The sequence below is a fragment of the Vulpes lagopus genome, chromosome 19 (genome assembly GCF_018345385.1).
Source record: "Vulpes lagopus strain Blue_001 chromosome 19, ASM1834538v1, whole genome shotgun sequence".
Taxonomy (NCBI): Eukaryota; Metazoa; Chordata; class Mammalia; order Carnivora; family Canidae; genus Vulpes; species Vulpes lagopus.
In genome coordinates this window covers 51,709,067-51,730,268 of record NC_054842.1, presented here as the reverse complement: position 1 = coordinate 51,730,268, position 21,202 = coordinate 51,709,067, and the positions used below count along the sequence as shown (strand labels likewise).

General features: G+C 47.3%; 2 protein-coding genes across 5 annotated transcripts in view; one reads left to right on the top strand and one right to left on the bottom strand.

The window, feature by feature from the left end:
- VEPH1 (ventricular zone expressed PH domain containing 1) overlaps window positions 1-21,202 on the top strand; it is a 226,118-nt gene that overhangs the window by 33,937 nt on the left and 170,979 nt on the right. For 3 of the 4 annotated variants that reach the window (XM_041733586.1, XM_041733587.1, XM_041733588.1), the window contains exon 4: window positions 92-266. In XM_041733586.1, coding sequence (XP_041589520.1) covers window positions 92-266 — 175 coding nt within the window. Of the gene's footprint in view, window positions 1-91; window positions 466-21,202 lie in introns of those variants that run through there. The other variant, XM_041733589.1, reaches the window with a different exon arrangement.
- Window positions 10,030-18,838, bottom strand: PTX3 (pentraxin 3). Its single transcript, XM_041733590.1, is given in 5 exon segments — window positions 10,030-10,528; window positions 10,531-10,782; window positions 14,356-14,646; window positions 15,835-16,807; window positions 18,823-18,838. Coding segments are annotated over 4 exon segments (1,032 nt in total). The 5' UTR covers window positions 15,965-16,807; window positions 18,823-18,838; the 3' UTR covers window positions 10,030-10,169.

Here is a 21,202-nt window from a genome sequence, read left to right as displayed (position 1 = left end):
TGCCGGCCGCGCCCGGAGGTGCCGGGGTGGGGTGGGCGAGCGGGTGCGGGAGGCCCAGCGAGCGCCCCGTGTGCCCCCTGTGCTCCCTCAGAACTACGGCCGGGCCCCCGTGGCGGCGCTGGCCGTGCCCGTGGCGGCGAAGTTCCTGGGCGGCGGCGACGCGGGCGTGTGCAGGAGCGTGTCCAGCTACCTGGCCCTGGCCGCCACGGCGCAGGCCGGCCTCCTGGCCCGGCACACGGACGCCATCGTGGAGAGCGCGCTGCGAGGTAGGCCGCGGGCGGGCGGGCGGGCCGCGGGGCTGTGGGCCGCGGGCTCCGGGGGGCGCCCCCACCGGGCAGGAGGCTCCCGGCCGCCGACGTCCCCTGCTCTGGGGCAGCCGGGTCCCCAAGCAAGGGACGTTAGCGGAGCCGCGCCGGGGGACATGTGACCCGGGCCTGACGCGTGACTGTCCGGTCCCACCGTCGAGAAATCCAGCCGGGACGCCCCGCTCACTGCTCCACATTCGACTGGAAGAGACCAAGTTAGTCCAGGCCCGCTGCTCTTGCCTTACGGTTTGTTGGGGTTTTTGTTTCCTTTGGTTTCACATCTATCAGAAGTCATGTCTTTACACTTTTTTTCCTTTTTTTTTTTAATTTGGGATCAGAGAACAGTATCTGGTATTGTTTGATATGCATCCAATGTCCCCAGTTGCCATTAGCAGAAATGTAGGAGGCCCGTGAGCATCCGGACCCATGTTTTACTGCCACACACCCCACGTGCTCAAGTTGAACATCAACTCTGTAAAGCACTCCCAGACCAAGTGTTTTAGAGTCCCCAAGGGGGCCCCACAGATGTGCCCTTTCGGGGGTATCCAGACCCGGCCTTGAGCCCAGGCTGTTGGGCTGTGCCTCCCGCCACCCCAGGCCCCACAAACCCTGTGGCTGCTCCTCCGGAGGTCCCAGGAGCGGATTTCACTGTGCACAGCCTTGGCTGGAGTGGGAGCACCTGTCCTTCTGCGCCGCTACCCCCCAGAGCTTCGGGAGCCACCAGTCCTCAGCCCCCCACTTCTGCATGGCAGCCTGTGGCAGGATCGGGTCGGGGGGACGCCTGTCTTGCTCCTTGGCGTCCCACTTTGGTAGACAGGCTCCAGAGTAGGGTTGCTTAGCTCCCAAGGCCAAACCATTCCCAAGTTTGCAGTAAAATGTATCCTTGTGCTGTGCCCAAAACGTTCTCTCTCTTTCCTGGGCTCAGCTCTCCAGCTAAGAGTCAGGCTGGCGAGAAACCAGTCATCCGGTTCTCAGGATGACTGTGGCCCTCCAAGGCCTAAGGTTGTTTTCATCGTACCAGACGCTCCCCCTCCGCACTGTCTGACCAGCCACCTCAGCGGTCTACCAGGTGCCCACAAATGTCCGACCCCAGGCACAGCCCTGGAAATGCGTCACTCTACCTGGGTGCCCTCTGAAGATCTGTCATTGGTATTACGAGTCAGTAGCATTCATGTCTCATTTTCTTTGACTATGGGATCGAACTGCTAATTTGACTTTTAATCATGATACTAAATTTTCTAAAAGCCCAGAAAACTGGTTATGCTTTTTTCACCACCTTGGCTACGTATTTGGGACAGATTTGACAGGATATTACAAACACTTATACACACCACACATTTTAAAATCACGAGAGTCAGACTTGCAAGTAACAGATTTATTGGGAAAAAAAATTTTTTTTGTAGCTGCCAAGAACTTAGCTCATGTATTTGTTTTTGGGTTTTTTTTGTTTGTTTGTTTTTGTTTTTGTTTTTTAATGCACTTTCAATGATAAATCTTTTGAAACACAAAATGCACTTTCTGAATTCAGGGCAAGCATTTGAAACAAACAAATGATTTAGTTTATTTGATCTGGCATTATAAAAATTACCATAAGAGAAATGATAATCTGACTTATGAGAAGTTGGGACTACATATTTCAGGGCTTAGATTTTTAAGACTAATGTGTCTATAAAACTCCACAACCATTCACGTGAGCCCATCAAACTTAGACCTGCCAAGTAGAGCAGATCTCCTTGTCTCTCGGTAAGTTTTCTGCTCTACAAATCTTTGTTATATCTTCTCTTTCTTTCCTTCCCTGATTCCCAACCAGCTTTGGGAGCCATCTTTGGGATTTTATTTTTCTCTGCCTATCGTTTTCTCTCGTTTAGATCTTTCTCCTTAGCTTATATTACCTTAATCTGCGTTCTCCCATTTTTCTACTTCTACAGAAAGTGCTCAAGTATGGCAGTTTCTTGATTCGATTTTTTTTTTCAAGACTACAATTACAAAAATTGTAGAATCTTGTGTTGGGACATTAACATGATTCAGCTCAATTACCCAGGCGATGCTTAAATCCCCACCAAGTGGTCATCTACTCAATAGCAATAATGACTATAGTAACAATTATAACTACGATGGCTAAAATTTATCTCATGCTCTCGTTATGCCAAATACTGTATTAAGCACTTTATATGGATTGTATCGTTTAGTCCTCCCAGAAATTCCTTTAAAAAAGCACCTTTATTATCTCATTTTACCAATTAGTAGTATTTTTTAAGTAATAGAAACCCCAGGTGTAAATAGCTTGATGATGACAGTGATGGTGGTGGTGATGATGGAGATGAGGAAGAAAAGGAAAAGGAGAAGGAGGAAAAGGAGGGGAGGAAGAGGAAGAAGAAGAGGGGGAGGAAGAAGAACTTCTTACCAGAACACATGACTGAAAAGGGCATAAGTATATCAGACTTCTCGTGTGGCTTGATTCAGAGCTCAGTGGCAGTCCCAGAAGTCATTACTTAGCTCTGCATCCTTTTGGATGGGATTTCCATGCGCCATGCTATGGCCCTCTGCAGTTTCCAGCTCACATCATCATGAACACCGATTCAGCAAAGAAACTCCATATCCAGTCTCATTGTCTCTATTTGACCTGACCTGGGCCACATGCCCATTTCTGAACCAATCCATCCTTGTTGACAGGGGATACAGGATTTCCACTGACGGGGCTTGGGTAATGAAACACCACCAAAGCAGGAAATGGGGGTCAACTGCAGTAGAACCCCCCGCCGCGGTGCAGATCACCTCCCCCGACCAAATTCAGGGCTGTTGCCAGCAATACTTAAGGTGAATACTGGGTACCAACAAACAGCTTTATGTATTTACTTTTATCCTTTCATACTTTCTTTTTTAAAGATTCAACCCATTGCTTTGGCACAACAAGACCTTATTAGACAATGATTCTCCCATTTCAGTGTATCTACAGTTCTTCCCAGGTTCTTGGCATCTAAACTTTTATGAACAGAACCACTCTACCTTCATTTTAAAACGCTAATGGAAGGGTCCCTGGGGGGCTCAGTGGTTGAGTGTCTGCCTCTGGCTCAGGCCATGACCCCGGGGTCCCGGGATTGAGTCCCACGTCGGGCTCCCCGCAGGGAAGCTGCTTCTCCCTCTGCCTGTGTCTCTGCTTCTCTTTGTGTGTGTCTCATGAAGAAATAGATAAAATCTTAAAAAAAAAAAAAAAAAAAACACTAATGGAAAAGTAGACCAGATGGGGCCAGGCAAGGCTTGTGGTATACCAGTGGTGACTGCTCCTTCTACTTGGTTGATATTACTCCATTGATCATATTTTTAGGTTGTGTTATACATATGTCTGTCCCCGATTCCAAACCAAATGCCTCCTTTATGCTTGTGAGTCAATCACGAGAGACTGTCAAATGAGCTTATGTATTTTTCCCTGAAGGCAAATATTTCAATTGTTCCAAGCCAATTTTTACTTCTTTTCATTATTAATAATAATATATAAGTAATAATGTTGACTTTTACATGAAATGTAAATAGAAATTGATTTTATTTAAATTGCTTGGACTCCATTTGTCTGTTTTGTATTCTCTGAATTCTCCTAGTAAGAAAGAAATTGAGAAGTCCTTTCCATTTGGAGAAAAGATTAAAACCATGAACATTATTGCTTTGGTTCAAACTTAAGAGCTAATGGGCCAGAAAACCTGAATATCCCTATAACAAATAAGGCAATTATGTCAGTACTTTTACATCAACCACCCCCCTCACCCCAAAAGAAAAAAAAAAAACCTGTCCCATTTACTTTTATAGACCAATCAGAACAAATATGCAAGTAATAATTACAGGCTTGACTGAACTTTTTCAGATAATTGAAAAACATTCTCTAGCTAATTCTATGAGGCTAGTATATATGTGATATCAAAACAAGAAAAGGACAACATAAGAAAGGAAAATGCCAGCCCATTTTAATTATGAACATAGATGCACAAATCACAAATAAAAATGACTCCAGCAATGCTTAGGGAAAATAATAGTTAACATTTGCTGAATGCTTCCTGTGTATCATTTTCTGGTCTTTTAACTCATGCAATTCTCCCAATATCTTATGAGGAAAGAAGTATTGTTATCCTCATTGTATAAAATTCACAACGATTCGGTTGAGTTTGTCCCAGGAATATAAGAATGTCTTAATATTCAAAATATAATTCCCCACAGTAAAAGACTAAAAAGTCATGTGATCAATCAGTAAGAGCAAAAATTCAGGACCCATGCATGAAAAGGAAGTTTTTTGAGAGCTAGGAATTTTGCAGAACTTCCTTAAACTGTTTAAGGGAATATCGTATATGTATATATACATATGTATATAAAATTATTATCTATAATTAAGAGACTACTATATATACACCTACTTACATATGTATATCCTCTTCTTTTGTAAAATTCAAAGTCTGTCTATGGCAAAAAAAAAAAAATCTCTACAAACTAGTAATAGAAAGGAACATCCTTAATTTAATAAAATGTATCTACAAAAACCTACAACTAAAATCATCCTTAATGGGAAAATACGAAGTTCTTCCCCTTGAATTAAAAATAAGGGCAGCCTGGGTGGCTCAGTGGTTTAGCACCACCTTCAGCCCAGGGTGTGATCCTGGAGACCCAGGATCGAGTCCCACGTCGGGAATAAATAAATAAAATATTTCAAAAAAATAAAGTAAATAAAAAATAAAAAAAAATAAGACAAGGATGTCACTTAGGTAACAAATTTATTTCAGCTTAAATAATATCAGAAGTAATTTAGTATTTTGTGACATCACCTTTTCAGGGTGGGAGTCATTTTTCAGTATTCCTGAATAATTCTCCAAACTTGTTCTTTGCCATGTAGATGCTTAGGAGAGCCTGCCTCGTATTGGCATATGACAGCAGTGCTTAGTACAGCATCATTTAGCACATCTTTTACCCAGGAAGCTGACAATGTTATTGGAGAACCTGCAAATGAGGATATCTCCAAGTGGAAGGGGTTACTTGAGGGCATATAGGGAAACCCTTTCCAAATTTTGCTTTGGATCTCTGTGATGCATTGTGCATCACTACCTTCAACACTAAAAGCAATGATGTCTCTTCCTCTGCATTTCTGAATCAGTGGGCGTAATAAGGAAATACGCCTCTCCGTCAGCGTGCCCGTTACCCGGTCCTCTGGCACAGATCACAAGATGACCTCAAATGATTGGAAACTTAAGTAGAAAGTCTTTGGAAAGAAAATGTAACATTGTCTCAGCAAGAGTCCAAATTCCTTTCTGACTTACTGGCAATAGTCTAGAAGAGACTGTCTAGTTAATTATGATAAATTCACCTCATTTCTTTCTCTATGTGAGACAACATTTCAAGCCACTGATTGGTGAGCCGTCTCTGAAAATAGAGATAAAAAATCAACCTCTCATTTATTATGGTAGCAGTGATATGGGCCCCATAGGCTGAGGTGAGGCCTGAGTAGATAAAGAAGTTATACTTTGCACAATGCCAGGCACGTAGTTCATCCAGGGTTACAGTGATTCTTCTTATCATTATCATAATCAACATCATTGTCGTTGTCATCCCTAATTGGGCATCTGCCATGTACCGGGGCCATATTAAAATATTAAAGGCAGAACCGGATTCATCTGTGGAGTTTATAATCCTTGGGGAGATACTTAGCCATTAAAAATTCATAATACAATTATTCTTAAAGAACAAAGTTTTTAAGTTCACCATATTATAGGTTGTTGAGAAAGAATGTATTAATCCAATTTCCAGGAAACAGGCTGCTAAGCAATCTTATTAAGAATATTCAAACTGAATAATAATGCACATAGGGAAATATTAAAAATCATGTTCTACGACGCCATCCAAGTGTGGATCAAGAAATAGAGACACGTCTTGAGACAGAAAAGGGCCTCTTCTGAATTGTTAACCAGGGCTGGGATCAATTGCAGGCCAGAGTTTGCACCTTCTTGACTCCACCAGCAGATGTTGCTGTGAAGTAAAATAAGGCCTTCCCGGCGAGGAACACGCGGGCTGGCCTCTGAGAATGATCCGCAATATAAGGGAATTTTTATATTCCCTTATTTGTTTGTATTTTTTGCACCTTTGCTTCTTTTTTAAATTTAATCCACTGGGAACGACTTGGAAAAACTTTTTTAAGGACAACTTTCATTTCAAATATCATGTTATGGTTTACAAAGTACTTTTAGATACGCCATCAGTTTTTATGTCATTGTCATAATAACCCTCTGTAAGGGAGGCAAGTCCTGTTATCGCTAATTTCTTGGCTAATGTGAGACTCAGAAAGATCAGCTGGCAGGCCGGGCTTCTAGATGGTGGGCGATGGTGCTCTAGGATTCGAATGGTGAACTTCCGAGCCCGAGCCCAGCACGCTTTCTTCTGCGGTCCAGATCTATAAAACTGAATGCAAGCGTCAATAATCTCAGTTTTCCAGTTCATTAAATCCACAAATATAGACGTGAATGTTTATAATCACTCTGCCCAAGATTTTTAACTTTTTGAGTGCTGTTTGTTAAGTGGCTGAAGGACAGTTCTGGAAACATTTGGCCTTAGTAAGCTTCTGAAGGAAGAGCTTCCTGATACAAAATTCAACAAAAAAGTAAAATATCAGTGATAATTCCTTCTGTTTGCAAATGTAATTGTTAAAGTGAAGTTAACTAAGTAATTGTAAATACCAAACTCTAAAATTCTGCAATAGACCCTTTGTAGTAAAAGGTTCTGAATAGATTTTTAAAGGAATTAACATTTCACTAAAAGCCAATTTATATTATATTGGACAAGGAAAATGTATCAACTGTATTTTGTTCATATATTCATATATCCCTCTGCAAAAATATTGTCCTGACGTCCATACATATGTAGGTACTAGAGTAACAAAGTGACGGACTGTCACCATTTGCCTAGAACTGGAGTTTTCTGGGACATAGGACTCTCAGTGTGGAAGCTGGGACAATCCCAAGCAAACCAGAACAGTCGGTCACGCTAGCACACGCACAAAATATTTTATATTTTATATATATATAATGCATTTTTTCCTTGTAATGACTTGAGTCATCATGCAAAATTATTTTATAATGCTGTGATATAGGGATGCCCTTAATAACCATTCTGGCAAATGAAACTCTTTGCCAACGTGCCAGACTAAGCCAGCATACTGATGCTTCTTTATAGAAATGTTATCTCCGTTTTATACATTTCTTACCTCTTCCTTTTGCAAATGTTATGCATTATGGAACTCATTAAATGGTATTAAGGAAAAAGAAAGCCAGAGAGCCAACAACTGAGAATTTGTAAAATGTATTTTCTAAGTATAGTCTCTGAGTGCTTTGGGGAGATAAAGTGATTTTTTTTTCAATTTTTAAAAAAATTGTTCTACTGGATCATATTAGGTGATCAAACACTAGTGGATTCTTAAAAAAATATTTGGTTTACTCATGAGAGACACACAGAGAGAGGCAGAGACCCAGGCAGAGGGAGAAGTAGGCTCCATGCAGGGAGCCCGACGGGGACTCGATCCCGGGACCCCGGGGTCACGGCCTGAGCCGGAGGCAGACGCCCAACGGCTGAGCCCCCAGGGGCCCTCACTGGTGGATTTACAGTGACAGAAGTGCCGTTTTCTCCCTGTTAAAGCAGCGCAGGAAGAGGCAGCCCAGGCCTGGCGAGGCAGCTCCGCACCCGGGAGCCCAGGCGCCTTCCGTGCGGTGGCGGGACCGCCCGCCGCCGAGGTTGCTAGAACTCCTGCCATCGTTGCCCTATTCCAATCAGGCAGAAGGAAGGAGGGAGAGAGAATCCCGTTCAGTGTATTCCAGCATCAGCCGGGGCGTCGGCCCCTGGCCGCACCTCGCTGTAACTGATGCTGGGAAATAGAGGCTTCACCCGAGTGGGCACACCCACCATGTGAACCAAAATTCTGTTCCTTTGGAAAAGAGGGAAAATAGGTCTTAGGAGACGATCGGAAGTCCCCTGGAACACTTACCCAGGGTTACTGCTGTAGCAGATGAAATTCCTACTTCTGCAACCCAGCAATTGCTTGCTTTTCTGCTCTCTGCTTCTTCTTTACCCTCAATGTGTAATTCCCATAGAAAAACTAAAAACGCCCCCAGGTTTAGCTCCGTGGGCGTAGGAGTTTGCATGCATTTTGGCCTGCGCCGTCTAGGATCTCTTGAGCTGATCTAATTCCTGCTGGGATGTGGAAATTGAAAGCACGCCTGACTCTGTTTATGGTCGGGTCCGGCGTTTCTTCTTCCAGTGAAGCATTCCAGTCATGGACATAATGTAAAGAAGGATTTACGTCTGGCCACTGTGTAATCTCCAAGGGCCCGAGACTGGCCCTCGGCCTCATAACTGTGTACACTCTTCCTAGAGATCCATCAGGCTGATTTTGCGGGTCTCACAAGCGGGATGAAGCTCTACTGCTATCACGAGCATCCTCAAAGATTCCTAGAATCGTGACATCTTAGTGCTAAAGGCAGTGAGACCAATCCCCTTGTTTTACTGAGAAGACCCAGAGGAGTTAAGTACCTTGCCTAAGGACACTCAACTAGCCGGTTATAAAATGTGGTTTGATAACTACTCCCGGCCCTATGCTCCAAATCTCACAAACCAGAGGTGACCTGTGGTTGTCTAGACAAGGACACATCATCACTGTGGCTCTACATTTGCTGCTGATGTTCAGGAGCAGCTTTGGGATGGTCTTCTCTTTGCCCCAAAAAAGCATTTACAGGAGAACACTAGTGTGGCGGAGAGTGACCTCCCCATCTGTAGGGTGAAGGACCCTTGACTGTCCTTTCTTCATGCACGAGTAAGAGAATGGGGTACGCTTTAAGGGCAGGAATCATTGTTTTTCCAGATTCTTTGATCTACCCAGGAATGGCCCTCACCACGGATATTTGGGGAACTCTGATAATTTATGTGTGTTTCTGTGTTCCACAGGGCAGAGTGTTGTATGTGGTCATAGAATCATCAAACTGAAAGGGACTTAGACATCATTATTTCCTCAATTCCTTGATTTCTCATTTGAGAAAACTAAAATCCAGAGAGATGAACTGACTTAGCCGAGATCAGATTTCTTGCTTATGACTCGTAGGAAGCCAAAGCTTACAACTCTATAGTCTGTTCCTACCAATGTCAACCAGAACTGGTTTCTGAAAACTAGCTCCTACTTCGAGAGTGCGGATTTGCTCCAAAACATCTTTCAAATGTAAAATTAGATGACATGGGGGTAGTTTTATAAAATACTTTTATTTACAGTAGAGCTTTACAAAAATAGTCTTAATAAAATTAATACAAAACCATTTTATAATATAACTTATATAACTATCTTCTCAGAAAAGTGACATTCGATTATGACACATAAACTACATTTGCATTTGTTAAGTCACATCGTAGTATAAATATGTTCCATCATCGTATTTTGTAATCATAAGGTACATGGCAGTTAACAGTGAATAATGGGCAGCCAATGTTATCTTCTGTTCCTTCCAACGTAAAAGTCACCTCTGGCCAAAACAAAATTAACCAAGGAAAAGTGAAACAATTGCCCTTCTGTTCCACGACGCAGTCCTTTTTAATTATTTGCGAGTTTATCTGACAAAGACACAGCACTAGTCGCAAAGCACCGTGGCATGAAGTCTGGAAACAACATCCCCACAAGCATTCTCCGATGCCTTCTCTTCAACTGTTTTTCGGTAATTTTGCCCAGATAAATAAAGATTGATGTCAACTCTCCCCTTCATTAGTCTCAAGTGTTCGCAACACGCGCTGAGGTTTTTAGACCTTCCCACGTGTCTGGAACGTGAGGTCCTTTCTTTGGCTTCGAGTGGAGCTTCACAGCACTCAGGAAACGTACTGAGCTCCTCCGTGGGGCTGGAGCTCGGTGACCCCCCACCCGACCACATTGCCCCGGATGTGACAAGACTCCGCTCCTCCCGACTCTCTGATCTCTTCGTTGCTGAGAACACGATCCCAGATATTGAAGCCTGTGAGTCTTCCAGAAAAGGCCAGCGTCTCATCGAAGCCGCCACCCGCGCAGCAGCCGTTCTTCTCTTGGCCGATCTGCAGGATGCCCCCCTCGGGAACCAGGTGACCCGCGGCCACCTCCAGCGCGGCAGCCACCGGCTCACCGGCCACCCACAAGGACACGCGGCCTTTCCTGGACTCCCAGGTGCCACACAGGTGGGTCCACTCTCCCAGGGGACCACGGCGTCGGCCACCAGCCTGTTGTGCTCTCCGCCCACCACGAGCACCACGGACTGATAGCTGAGGTACAGCTGGATCTCGTACGGGTTTCTCCTGGTGCCATAGGAGAACAGGACGGTCTTGTTTAAGACATCGGTGGCTTTGACCCAGATGCAGGCACTGAAAGCCTCCAGCCTCATGGGCGTCGCGGGGTGCACGCTTCCAAAGATCTTCTTGGACCGCATCGGGAATAAGACGGCGGTTTCACAACCTACAGGAGCAAGGCCGCGACACGGGCATGAGAGAAAGCAGGTGTCACTCACAAGTCACCCCAGCATTTAGGGGCCTCCGCCCGGCACTCAGACGACTACAGCTGAAAACCCTGTGCCGTGGCCCACCACGCCCCGAGCAGCTTCGGGGGACCTCGGCAGAGCCAAGAAAGAGGAATAAGGTCAACTGTCAGGCCTACTCCGTGAAGCCTCACGTGGGGAGGGAGGCGGGCAGAGCAGCCAGATTGTCCAAACCCAAAAAATAGTGGAAACCATGTTTTAATAACTACTTCCCCTCACAATTAGCTGACGGTCTGTTGCTACTTTTTTTAATGAACATGTTGAGTCACGACGTGTTACCTTCAGTGACGCTGCAGTTTCCAAGAACTTAGAGCCAGACCTGTTTCCCTCTTCTTGACTTCACCAAACTTCCATAGAACAACAACGACAAAAACACCTCTGAAATCCGATGGACCTAGCTCACCCTTTACCTGCTGTCTACGTGTTTTTAAGTGGAACTCCAGGGCGGTCCTATTGTTGCTGGAACCGTAAAATGCCACGTGCTCCAGACCCCTGTGAACCGCAGAGTCTGTGGAAGGCCACCTTCGACAGCAATGAGCCATCACGATGGCCGGTACTCCCTAGGCCCCAGACACCGTTCTTACCGCCCTGGATGGTTTTAATCCTATTTATCGACCCTAAGAGATGGGCTTAATATTCCCATTCTACAGATGAGAGAACTGAGGCATAGAGCGTGAAGCAACTTGGTTCCGCTTTCGAGCTGGTAAGTGGTAAAACGGGCTTTGCACTGCGGCGTTGGGGCTGCAGAGGCCGTGCCCTTGGCCTGCACCCGCCCTGCTTCCCAGTAGGGGAACCCCTGCACTTGGCTAGGAGGGCTGGGATTCCGTCTGCTTTACTAGCAGCAAGCATGCAGTTTTTGATGAGCCCCCAAATCTCTCCGGGCTTTCCTATTTTCCATGACAGCCCCTCCCACCCGCTACTGATCTGTCCGCCTCTAAGCAACAAGAACGTAGTGCTCGGGAGAAGAACTGTGAGGCCAAGGGTATTAGAAACGCTTCGTTTGTCCACATGCTTATAAATACTATGGAAGCAGCAACAGAAAACCTCTAAGGAAGAGTGAGCTCTTCTAAAGGGCCTGGCGGAGAACATATTTGTGCTAAAGAGCAGTGAGAAGGAGACATTCAGCCGTGGGGCTGGGAGCTCAGTCAAGTCCCACCTCAGTTCAGCTCCAGGTCACCTGTCTGGTCAGGGAGCTAGAGGTGCTGAAGGGAAGCCCTTCTGGGTGTCTCTGGGAAATGTGCCAAAGCCTTTCATAGGTGAGCTCTGCTTTGTGATAACCTCATAGGCGTAGGAGAGATGAGAAAAAGAATTGTTTTTTTTTTTTTTTAATCTAAACGAGGGCTAGGTATTCACTTTATAACAAACTAAAGATTTATTATAAAATAGCTCTGGCATGCAGGCGTCCAGAGCATTTAAAGACCAACCAGTGAATGAATATACAGACCTTGGAGGCACCCAGCGTCCATGCAGAGCGTGTTAAACTACGCTAAATGCCTGCAAGTGACTGGGGGGCTACGCTCGGCCCTAAAAAAATTAAACAGCCTTGGACCTAGAAATAGTCAAAGAAATATTGAGTTTCAAAAAATCGTATGAAAGCACCTACAATACTAAAGCACAAATTGGTCCCGTCACGTTTCTGGTATTCTCTTTTTCACTGAAGAATTTGAATTTTTGAAGATTTTTAAGATTCATTCTTAATGAGACAATCTTTCTTCAAATGAAATCGGTACTTTTTTTTTTTTCCTCTGTTAATTAAGTGAAACAAAGATCACCATATGCATAACCATTTGAGATATTATTCTCTGTAATGTCCCAGTAAAGGAGTGTTCAAGAGGGGGCCTACTGCAGTCTAATTAACTGATTTCCTGTTTAAATAAACCCAGGCAGGCAGGATTGCATTCCAAAGCATTCCTTGATGGCCTCTCAGAGACTCGGCCTCCCCTGCCGGCTGCACTGGCTGTGTGAGTTACTGGAGTGGAATTTCGTGTTCACAGGTTTTTTTGTGGCTTTTTTTTTTTTTTTTTTTTTTTTGGTGGGGACCAGTGATTGAAGCTCTTGATATCTCTTTAAAATGTCAGAAACTCTCTCATGAAATGGCTTTTAACTAATAGGTTTTTCTGATTATATTATCAAAGACCAAACAAAATTAAAACCAGGTTCTTAGGAGGCCGACAACAGAATAATTAGGAATCCCCGAGGAACCAAGCTGGCAGGAAACCAAGAGGGGGAAATAAAACCATGTGGGTAGAAGTACTATTGGATGGAATAAGGAATTAGCATTCTAGAATTTAGAATTCAGAAATACATCCCTGTCTGCTCTAACCAGTACACAGAGGTGAGTGAAAACTGGTGTTAATTCTTCAGTTTGGGGGGGGGGGGTGCATCCTAGGTACAATCACTTTAATATGCTTTGCCAAAGACAAGAAATGTCACCCACTAGAATAGCCACAGAATTATGTCTTGTCTCCTTGTCACTTACACTGAGGAGCTAATCGTGTATTTGGTTTTATGCTTTTCCAGTCTCCGAAACTGTACTGAATAGTCCAGAAAATCTGCTCAGCATTGACAAAGTCCTCCAACACTTAGGAACGACTGACACCCTGCTATGGTTTCTGCAATTTTAAATGAAACATGCTCCCCCAGGTGCTTACCATTACGATCCTTGCCCCCCAACAGCTGAGCTGCTTTATGGTCACCCTAAGGAGGGCCGCGCTGCTTGTAAGTCATCGTCCTCTGTTCCCCACGTTCTCAGGCACAGGAAAGCTGCTAAGTCCCTGATTTTCATACCTAAGTCCCTGATTTTCCCATATGGCCCAACAAAGGATTCCTGCGCCGCTATCTCTTAGAGATTTTGGCCTCCACAAAGGAGTGTTCTTTGGCTCCAAATCTCCTTTCTTTGACCCACCTTTCAAACGTGTTATTTCGGGCCCACATGTGTTTTTTGGAGATCCCTGTAGGATGGCAGGGGGGGGGGGGACTTCAAGAAGTCCTATCTGGTTTGAACCGCCTCTCTCCTGTTTGCACCCTCCTCCCTGCAAGTCCCTGGGGAGAGGAGGGTTCCCAGTGCGCTCCCAGAGCAGCCCATCTCGCTGCGCAGGTGGGGGTCCCCCGAACCTCCGGGACTTGGGCCCCCTCCGGGCTGGCGAATCCCACAGGCCCCTTTTCGGGCGGGGGCACCCCGGGCAGTCCCACTAAGCCCTCCAGGGGTCAGGTTCAGTCTCAAGCCTCAGGCTCAGAACCCGCACGCAGGGAGGAGGCAGGGGAGGGGGGCGGCCCAGGAAAGGTTCCCTAAGACGCAGGCTGGGCCCCGAAATAGCGCGGGGACCCAGAGCCCCCGAAACCTGGAGGGAGTGGAGAGCCCGAGGGCCCCGGGCTCCGCCTTCTGCAGCGCGTTTTGGCGCCGCGCGGGGCGTGCGCAGGTGCGCGCAGGTGTGCGCAGGTGCGCGCAGGTGGCCCCCCGCCCGCCCCGCCCCCGGCCGCGCTCCCGCGCTCACCTGCCGGCAGCCAGCGCCCCGCCGCCCAGCCCCGCACGGCGCGGAGGTCGGCCCGCGTGCGCCGCAGCTCGTCCAGCACCGCGCCCAGGGCGCGCCCCGGCTCCGGGCCCTCGGTGGGCGGCGCGCACGGCGTCCCCAGGCGGCCCAGCTCGGCGCGCAGCGAGCGCAGCTCGGCCCGGAGCACGGCGTCGGCGGCCTGCAGCAGCCTGTCCTCCCGCAGGCGCGAGTCCTCCAGCATCACGAACAGCTTGTCCCAGCGGCTGAGCTCCGGGCGGCAGGCGCACGGCGGGGCTGCGGGGCACACGCGCGTCACCGCCCGCCGCTCCTCGCAGCCGTCCCCGCGGGGCCCGCGGAGCCCTGGGGCGCGGCCGAGGTGACCCGGGGCTCCCCGACCCCCGGGCTCCTGCTGCGGCCCCCGGACCTCCCCCCGCAGCGCGTCCTCGTGGGGACCCGCCGGGAGCCTTTGGGGTGCGCGGCCGAGGTGACCCCGAGCCCCCTCCCCGACCCCCGGGCTCCTGCTGCGGCCCCCGGACCTCCCCCCCAGCCCGTCCTCGCGGGGACCCGCCGGGAGCCTTTGGGGTACACGGCCGAGGTGACCCCGAGCCCCCTCCCCGACCCCCGGGCTCCTGCTGCGGCCCCCGGACCTCCCCCCCAGCCCGTCCTCGCGGGGACCCGCCGGGAGCCTTTGGGGTGCGCGGCCGAGGTGACCCCGAGCCCCCCCAGGGCTCCTGCTGCAACCCCTGGACCTCCCCCCCAGCCCGTCCTCGCGGGGACCTGCCAGGAGCCTTTGGGGTGCGCGGCCGAGGTGACCCCGAGCCCCCTCCCCGACCCCCGGGCTCCTGCTGCGGCCCCCGGACCTCCCCCCGCAGCGCGTCCTCGTGGGGACCCGGCGGGAGCCTTTGGGGTGCGCGGCCGAGGTGACCCCGAGCCCCCCCAGGGCTCCTGCTGCAACCCCTGGACCTCCCCCCCAGCCCGTCCTCGCGGGGACCTGCCAGGAGCCTTTGGGGTGCGCGGCCGAGGTGACCCCGAGCCCCCTCCCCGACCCCCGGGCTCCTGCTGCGGCCCCCGGACCTCCCCCCGCAGCGCGTCCTCGTGGGGACCCGGCGGGAGCCTTTGGGGTGCGCGGCCGAGGTGACCCCGAGCCCCCCCAGGGCTCCTGCTGCAACCCCTGGACCTCCCCCCCAGCCCGTCCTCGCGGGGACCTGCCAGGAGCCTTTGGGGTGCGCGGCCGAGGTGACCCCGAGCCCCCTCCCCGACCCCCGGGCTCCTGCTGCGGCCCCCGGACCTCCCCCCCAGCCCGTCCTCGTGGGGACCTGCCAGGAGCCTTTGGGGTGCGCGGCCGAGGTGACCCCGAGCCCCCTCCCCGACCCCCGGGCTCCTGCTGCGGCCCCCGGACCTCCCCCCCAGCCCGTCCTCGCGGGGACCCGCCGGGAGCCTTTGGGGTGCGCGGCCGAGGTGACCCCGAGCCCCCCGCCTTACGGTCCTCCGTGGGCTGCAGGCCGTGGTCGATCTCGTTGTCCAGGTCCACGTACATGAGCTCGTAGTCCCCGGGGCCCTCGGGCGACAGCGCGGAGCAGAGCGCGCACAGCAGCACCGCGGGGAGACGCATCGCCGCCGCGGGAGGGGCCGGGAGGGCAGCGGGCGGGCGGGCACCGGGCACCGGGAGGACACCGGCGGACACCGGCGTCCGGCCCCGCGCCCCTAATAAGCGCGGGCAGCGCCTGCGGGGAGCCGGGGGAGCAGCGCGGTCCCGGGGCCCCCCCGAAGCGGGGCGGGGGCGGGGGCGGGGGCGGGCGACCCGGGCCGGCACGTTGCACAAGAGCAGCCCGCCGGGGTCCACGCCGCAGCCAGATTGGTGGGAGGAGGGTCAGAGGGGAAGGAGGTGGGGAAACTGGGCCGGGACCGTCCCCACGAGGGCCCAGGGGGGCGGGGAGCAGGCCGGGCCGTGCCAGCGCTCTGCGCCCCTGCCCGCGCGGCCTCCGGGGCGGAGGGGGCTGCTGCCAGCTGGTGCCCGGGACCAGCGTGCGCGGGAGGATGCGGGTGCTGGGGGCGGGGGCGGGCCGGCCCAGCCCAGCCCAGCCCAGCCCAGCCCGGCCCAGCCCAGCCCAGCCCAGCCCGGCCCAGCCCGGCCCAGCCCAGCCCAGCCCAGCCCAGCCCAGCCCGGCCCAGCCCAGCCCGGCCCAGCCCAGGCCCAGCCCGGCCCAGCCCAGCCCGGCCCAGCCCAGGCCCTGCGTCTGGGTCCCCCTGCAGGCGCGAGCCGCTCGGAGGCCTCCACAGGGAGGGGCTCACCCACCCGCAAACCTCGTGAGGACGGCGCCGGGGACAGGGAAGCGCTGCCTTTAGGAACGTTGCTCGGCCTGAGCTGCCGTGGGGTGGAAACTGTGTCATCTCACCCGAGATCACGCCCCTAAAGCAACTTTAGGAGGATCCTCCACGCAGGTTTCCAGAGTGGCTGCACCAGGTCCCATTCCCACCAACAGTGCAGGAGTAAAAATAAGTAAATAAATTAATTAACAAACAAATAAATAAATAAATAAAAATATAAATAGTTATAAAAAATATAAATAAATATAAATAAATAAATAAATAAATAAATAAATAAATAAATAAAGTAAGTAAGTTTAGGGATTCCTGCTTCCTTCGAAATGTGAAGGCCCAAATAAGCTGAAAACTCTCCTGCACAAAACACCTAGGAATGCATTTACATTATGATGACTTTGAAAATTTTTTTTGCAATAATTAAATAGGATTTTATTTTGTTTATTTTGTTTGTTCTTTTTTTAATGATTTTATTTGTGTTCAATTTGTCAACGTACAGAATAACACCCAGTGCTCATCTCAAGTGCCGACTTTTTAATTTTTAAAGATTTTATTTATTTATTCATGAAAGACAGAGACAGAGAGAGAGAGAGAGAGAGAGAGACAGGCAGAGGGAGAAGCAGGCTCCATGCAGGGAGCCCAGACTCCAACTCCATCCTGCGATCCGGGGTCATGCCCTGGGCCAAAGCCAGATGCTCAACTGCTGAGCCACCCAGGGATCCCCCTATAATGAGAACTTTAAATGTACAGATGAGCTACCAATAAAGTAAGGGAAACCTCCAGGAGCCGAAGAAAGAGGTGGGGGGAGGGGGGATGATATCCAAGACCAACCCTGTAAGCCTGAGAGCTGATGCTAGCCACCCCACCTCCCAAACAAAGGGAGGTAGGGGTCATAGTTTTGTAGCAATCCAGTGTTAAGGACCATGTGGGAGAAAGCTTAGGGCAGCGTGGGAGCAGGAAGTGAGACCCTCACCTAGAGCCGGCCCCTCAGAGAGCTGCAAGCTGGACTTCCGTGGATATAGCCCCGCTGCCCGTCCTAACACAGAGAAGTGAGGAGACCTGTCTCTCTTTGCGCTCTGCAGGGTCCCTAAGAGTTTCTGACTAGGGGTCTGCCCTCATACATGTTCAAGATTCAAATGTATACTCTCTGCCACAGTAAAAACAAATTCACCATAAAAATATTTAAACATATGAGGAAACAATCCACCATGAATCAGAGTCAGCAGATACGGGGAAAAAAAATTAGGAACCCCTCTCCCAGGAAATTCATTTATTTAAAATCTCAGCTAGGAACTAGAAAATAAGTGCGTTTAAAATTATTGTAGGTCCACAAGGAGTTGGAAACGTGAACAAAGAAAGACATTGTCAAAAGAAAAAAACTAGGTGATTTTTTTTTAAAGAACCGTATGTAACTTCTACAAATAAAAAAGATTAATTGAAATTTTAAAAATCTCAAGGAATGGGTTGAATGGCAGACAGGCAAAGCTGAAGAGAATATTAAAGAACTGGAAGAAGGATCTGAGAAAAATCTTCCAAAATGTGCTCTTTAAACTCAGGAAATCCTTTCATATTTCAGGAAGAGGATAGAGAAATTAATTTTGCTTTGTTAGTACCAGAAACTTTATCTTTTTAAAGGTAGCCATGAAAACCAAAGAAAATAGAATGTTCAAATAGAAGAAATAGAATTAAACAAATCTTGTTCAATAGAAAGCAGTAAAGAAGGGAAAAAACAGAACAAGATGAATAAAAGACACAACACCAAAAAAAATCCAAATACACAATAATCATCAAAGATATTTAAAAAACAAACTTTCCAGTTAGACATAAGATGTCAAGTAGGAATATTTTAAAAATCCCCAGCTATGAGTCACCTACAAGAGCCACACATAAAACATAAGAATCTACAGATGTTCAAAACAAAAAATTTGGAAAGGTCAGGGGGAGAACATAAAGAACAATTCCAAAAGGCTAAGATAGCTATATTAATATCAATTGAAAATAACCTTAAGGGAAAAGAGAATAAAGTATAATAGACACTTTATTGGAATTATTTAGTAACATGGTTTAAAAAAAATACATGCTAAAGACTGACAAAATTATCAGGAGAAACTGGCAAATCCATAATCATGGAGGGAGATTTTAACATACCTCTCTCATAATAAGTCCACTCCTGTCATAAATGACCACTCAAATTCTAAAAAAAAATAAAACAAAACAAAAAAAACCCCAAAATACTGTTAAAGGATACAGAAACTTAAACTGTATAAAGTTTGAAATAATGAAATATATAGAAAGTTTGATAAGCAAATTCTACCAAACATTCAAGAAACACATAATCCTCCTCTTCTACCAACTGCTTCTGAAAATAAAGTGTGCAGGAATGTGCTAAATACTTTCTACATATCTAAGAACTATGATATTAAAGAGAGACAAGGACAGAACAAGAGGCCACTCATTCAAGAAAATGGATGCAAAAGCTCTAAATAAAATATTAGCCAAACAAACTCAGCACTATATGCATAAAAATACATTATAACCATGTTGAGTTTATTCCAAGACTGCAAGATTGGTTAAATATTTGAATTATCTATTAATCTATTACATTAACAATTTAAAGGAAAAATCGTATGATCATGTCAATGGATACAGGAGACCATTTAATAAAATTCAACATTCATTTATGTCCAAACTAGGAAACAGAACTTAAACTGGTGAAACGGAAATACCAAAATTGATAGAAACATATACATACATAATGATGAATCCTTAGAGACATACTCTTTAAAAAAAAAAAAAAGAAAAAAGAAACATACTCTTTAAAAACAGGAAAAACTAAAGGATGCCTGTGGATACTTGCTCTTTTCATTGAAGTATTAGAGGTCCTAGTTAGTAAAGTAGGACCAAAAAAAAAAAAAAAAAAAGGGATTTAAATAAGATCTAAGAACAGAAAAAAAAAAAGCTATCATCAATTATTATGAGTTGATTACCTATATACAGAAAATCGAAGAGATTCTGAAGACAGATTGTTAATAAGAGAATTGAGCAAGTTTTTCTGGCTGAAAGATCAACACAAAAATCAGTTGCTTTCTTAATACCAGCATAAAATTGATAATACATTTTTTAAAGTTTCCATTTACAATAGCAACAAAAATGAGACACCTAGGAATCAATTTATTTAGAAGATACATAAGACACAGCTACTATCATAAAACTGTATTGAAAGACCTTTTAAAAACCCTACATAGATGGCAGGACATATGTTCTTGAATGGGAAGACTCAATTTCACAAAGATATCAATTGTCCCAAATTAGTCTGTACATTCGGTGTGGGGGGAAAAATATCCCAACCTAGTTTTTCAAGGAAGTTGACAAACTAATGGTAAAATTGATATAAAGGAACCAAGAGGGATTTGAAGTAGATGATAATTTGCCCCACAGGATATAATGATTTATTATAAAGTTATTAACAAAATGTATAACTGGTGAAAGTATCATAAATACCCAGAAACAGACCCAGACATATGAGAAATCTTATATCTGCAAAAGGCATTAAAAACCAGAAGGAGGGGATCCCTGGGTGGCTCAGCGGTTTAGCACCTGCCTTTGGCCCAGGGCGTGATCCTGGAGTCCTGGGATCGAGTCCCACACTGGGCTGCCTGTGTGGAGCCTGCTTCTCCCTCTGCCTGTGTCTGTGCTTCTCTCTCTCTCTCTCTTTCTCATGAATAAATAAATAAAATTTTTTAAAAAGTCAGAAGGAAAGCACCTGACAACTTGATAAATGGAGCCAGGGCAATTGTTTACATACACACACAAAATCTGTTCCTTATGTACAAAGGTAAATTCCAGATGGATTAAAGATAAATATGAAAAAAAAAAAAAACCATGATGCTTTTAGGAGAAAACGTTTATGAACCTAGGGTAGAGAAAGATACCTCAATAACAAAAAAAAGTATAAACTATAAAGAAATTCTTAAAATCAAGTACATTGACATTGCAACTTTAAAAGTGACAAAAAAATAAGTGTCTAGAATAAATAAAGAGCTTCTACAAATCAAGAAGAAAACACAAACATCCCAGTTGAAAATAGGCGAAAGATATGAATGGTCACCTCATGGGAGGGGAAATGACCTAAACATATTAAAAGCATGCTTAGGGCAGCCCGGGTGGCTCAGTGGTTTAGTGCCGCCTTCCGTCCGGGGCCTGATCCTGGGGACCTGGGGTCGAGTCCTGCGTCGGGCTCCCTGTGTGGATCCTGCTTCTCCCTCTGCCTGTGTCTCTGCCTCTCTCTCTCTCTCTCTCTCTGTGTGTGTCTCTCATGAATAAATAAATAAAATCTTAAAAAAAAAAAGTAAAAGCATGCTTAGCTGCAAAGTACTTAAAGAAACAAAGATGAAAACAACCACAAAAAAATGAGACACCATCTCACTCTCCATCAGTCCGGCAACAACCGATGTCTGTCAAGACCAAATATTGGCAAAGATACGGAGCAGCGGAAACACTCCTGCTGCTGGTGGGTGTGTACATCATC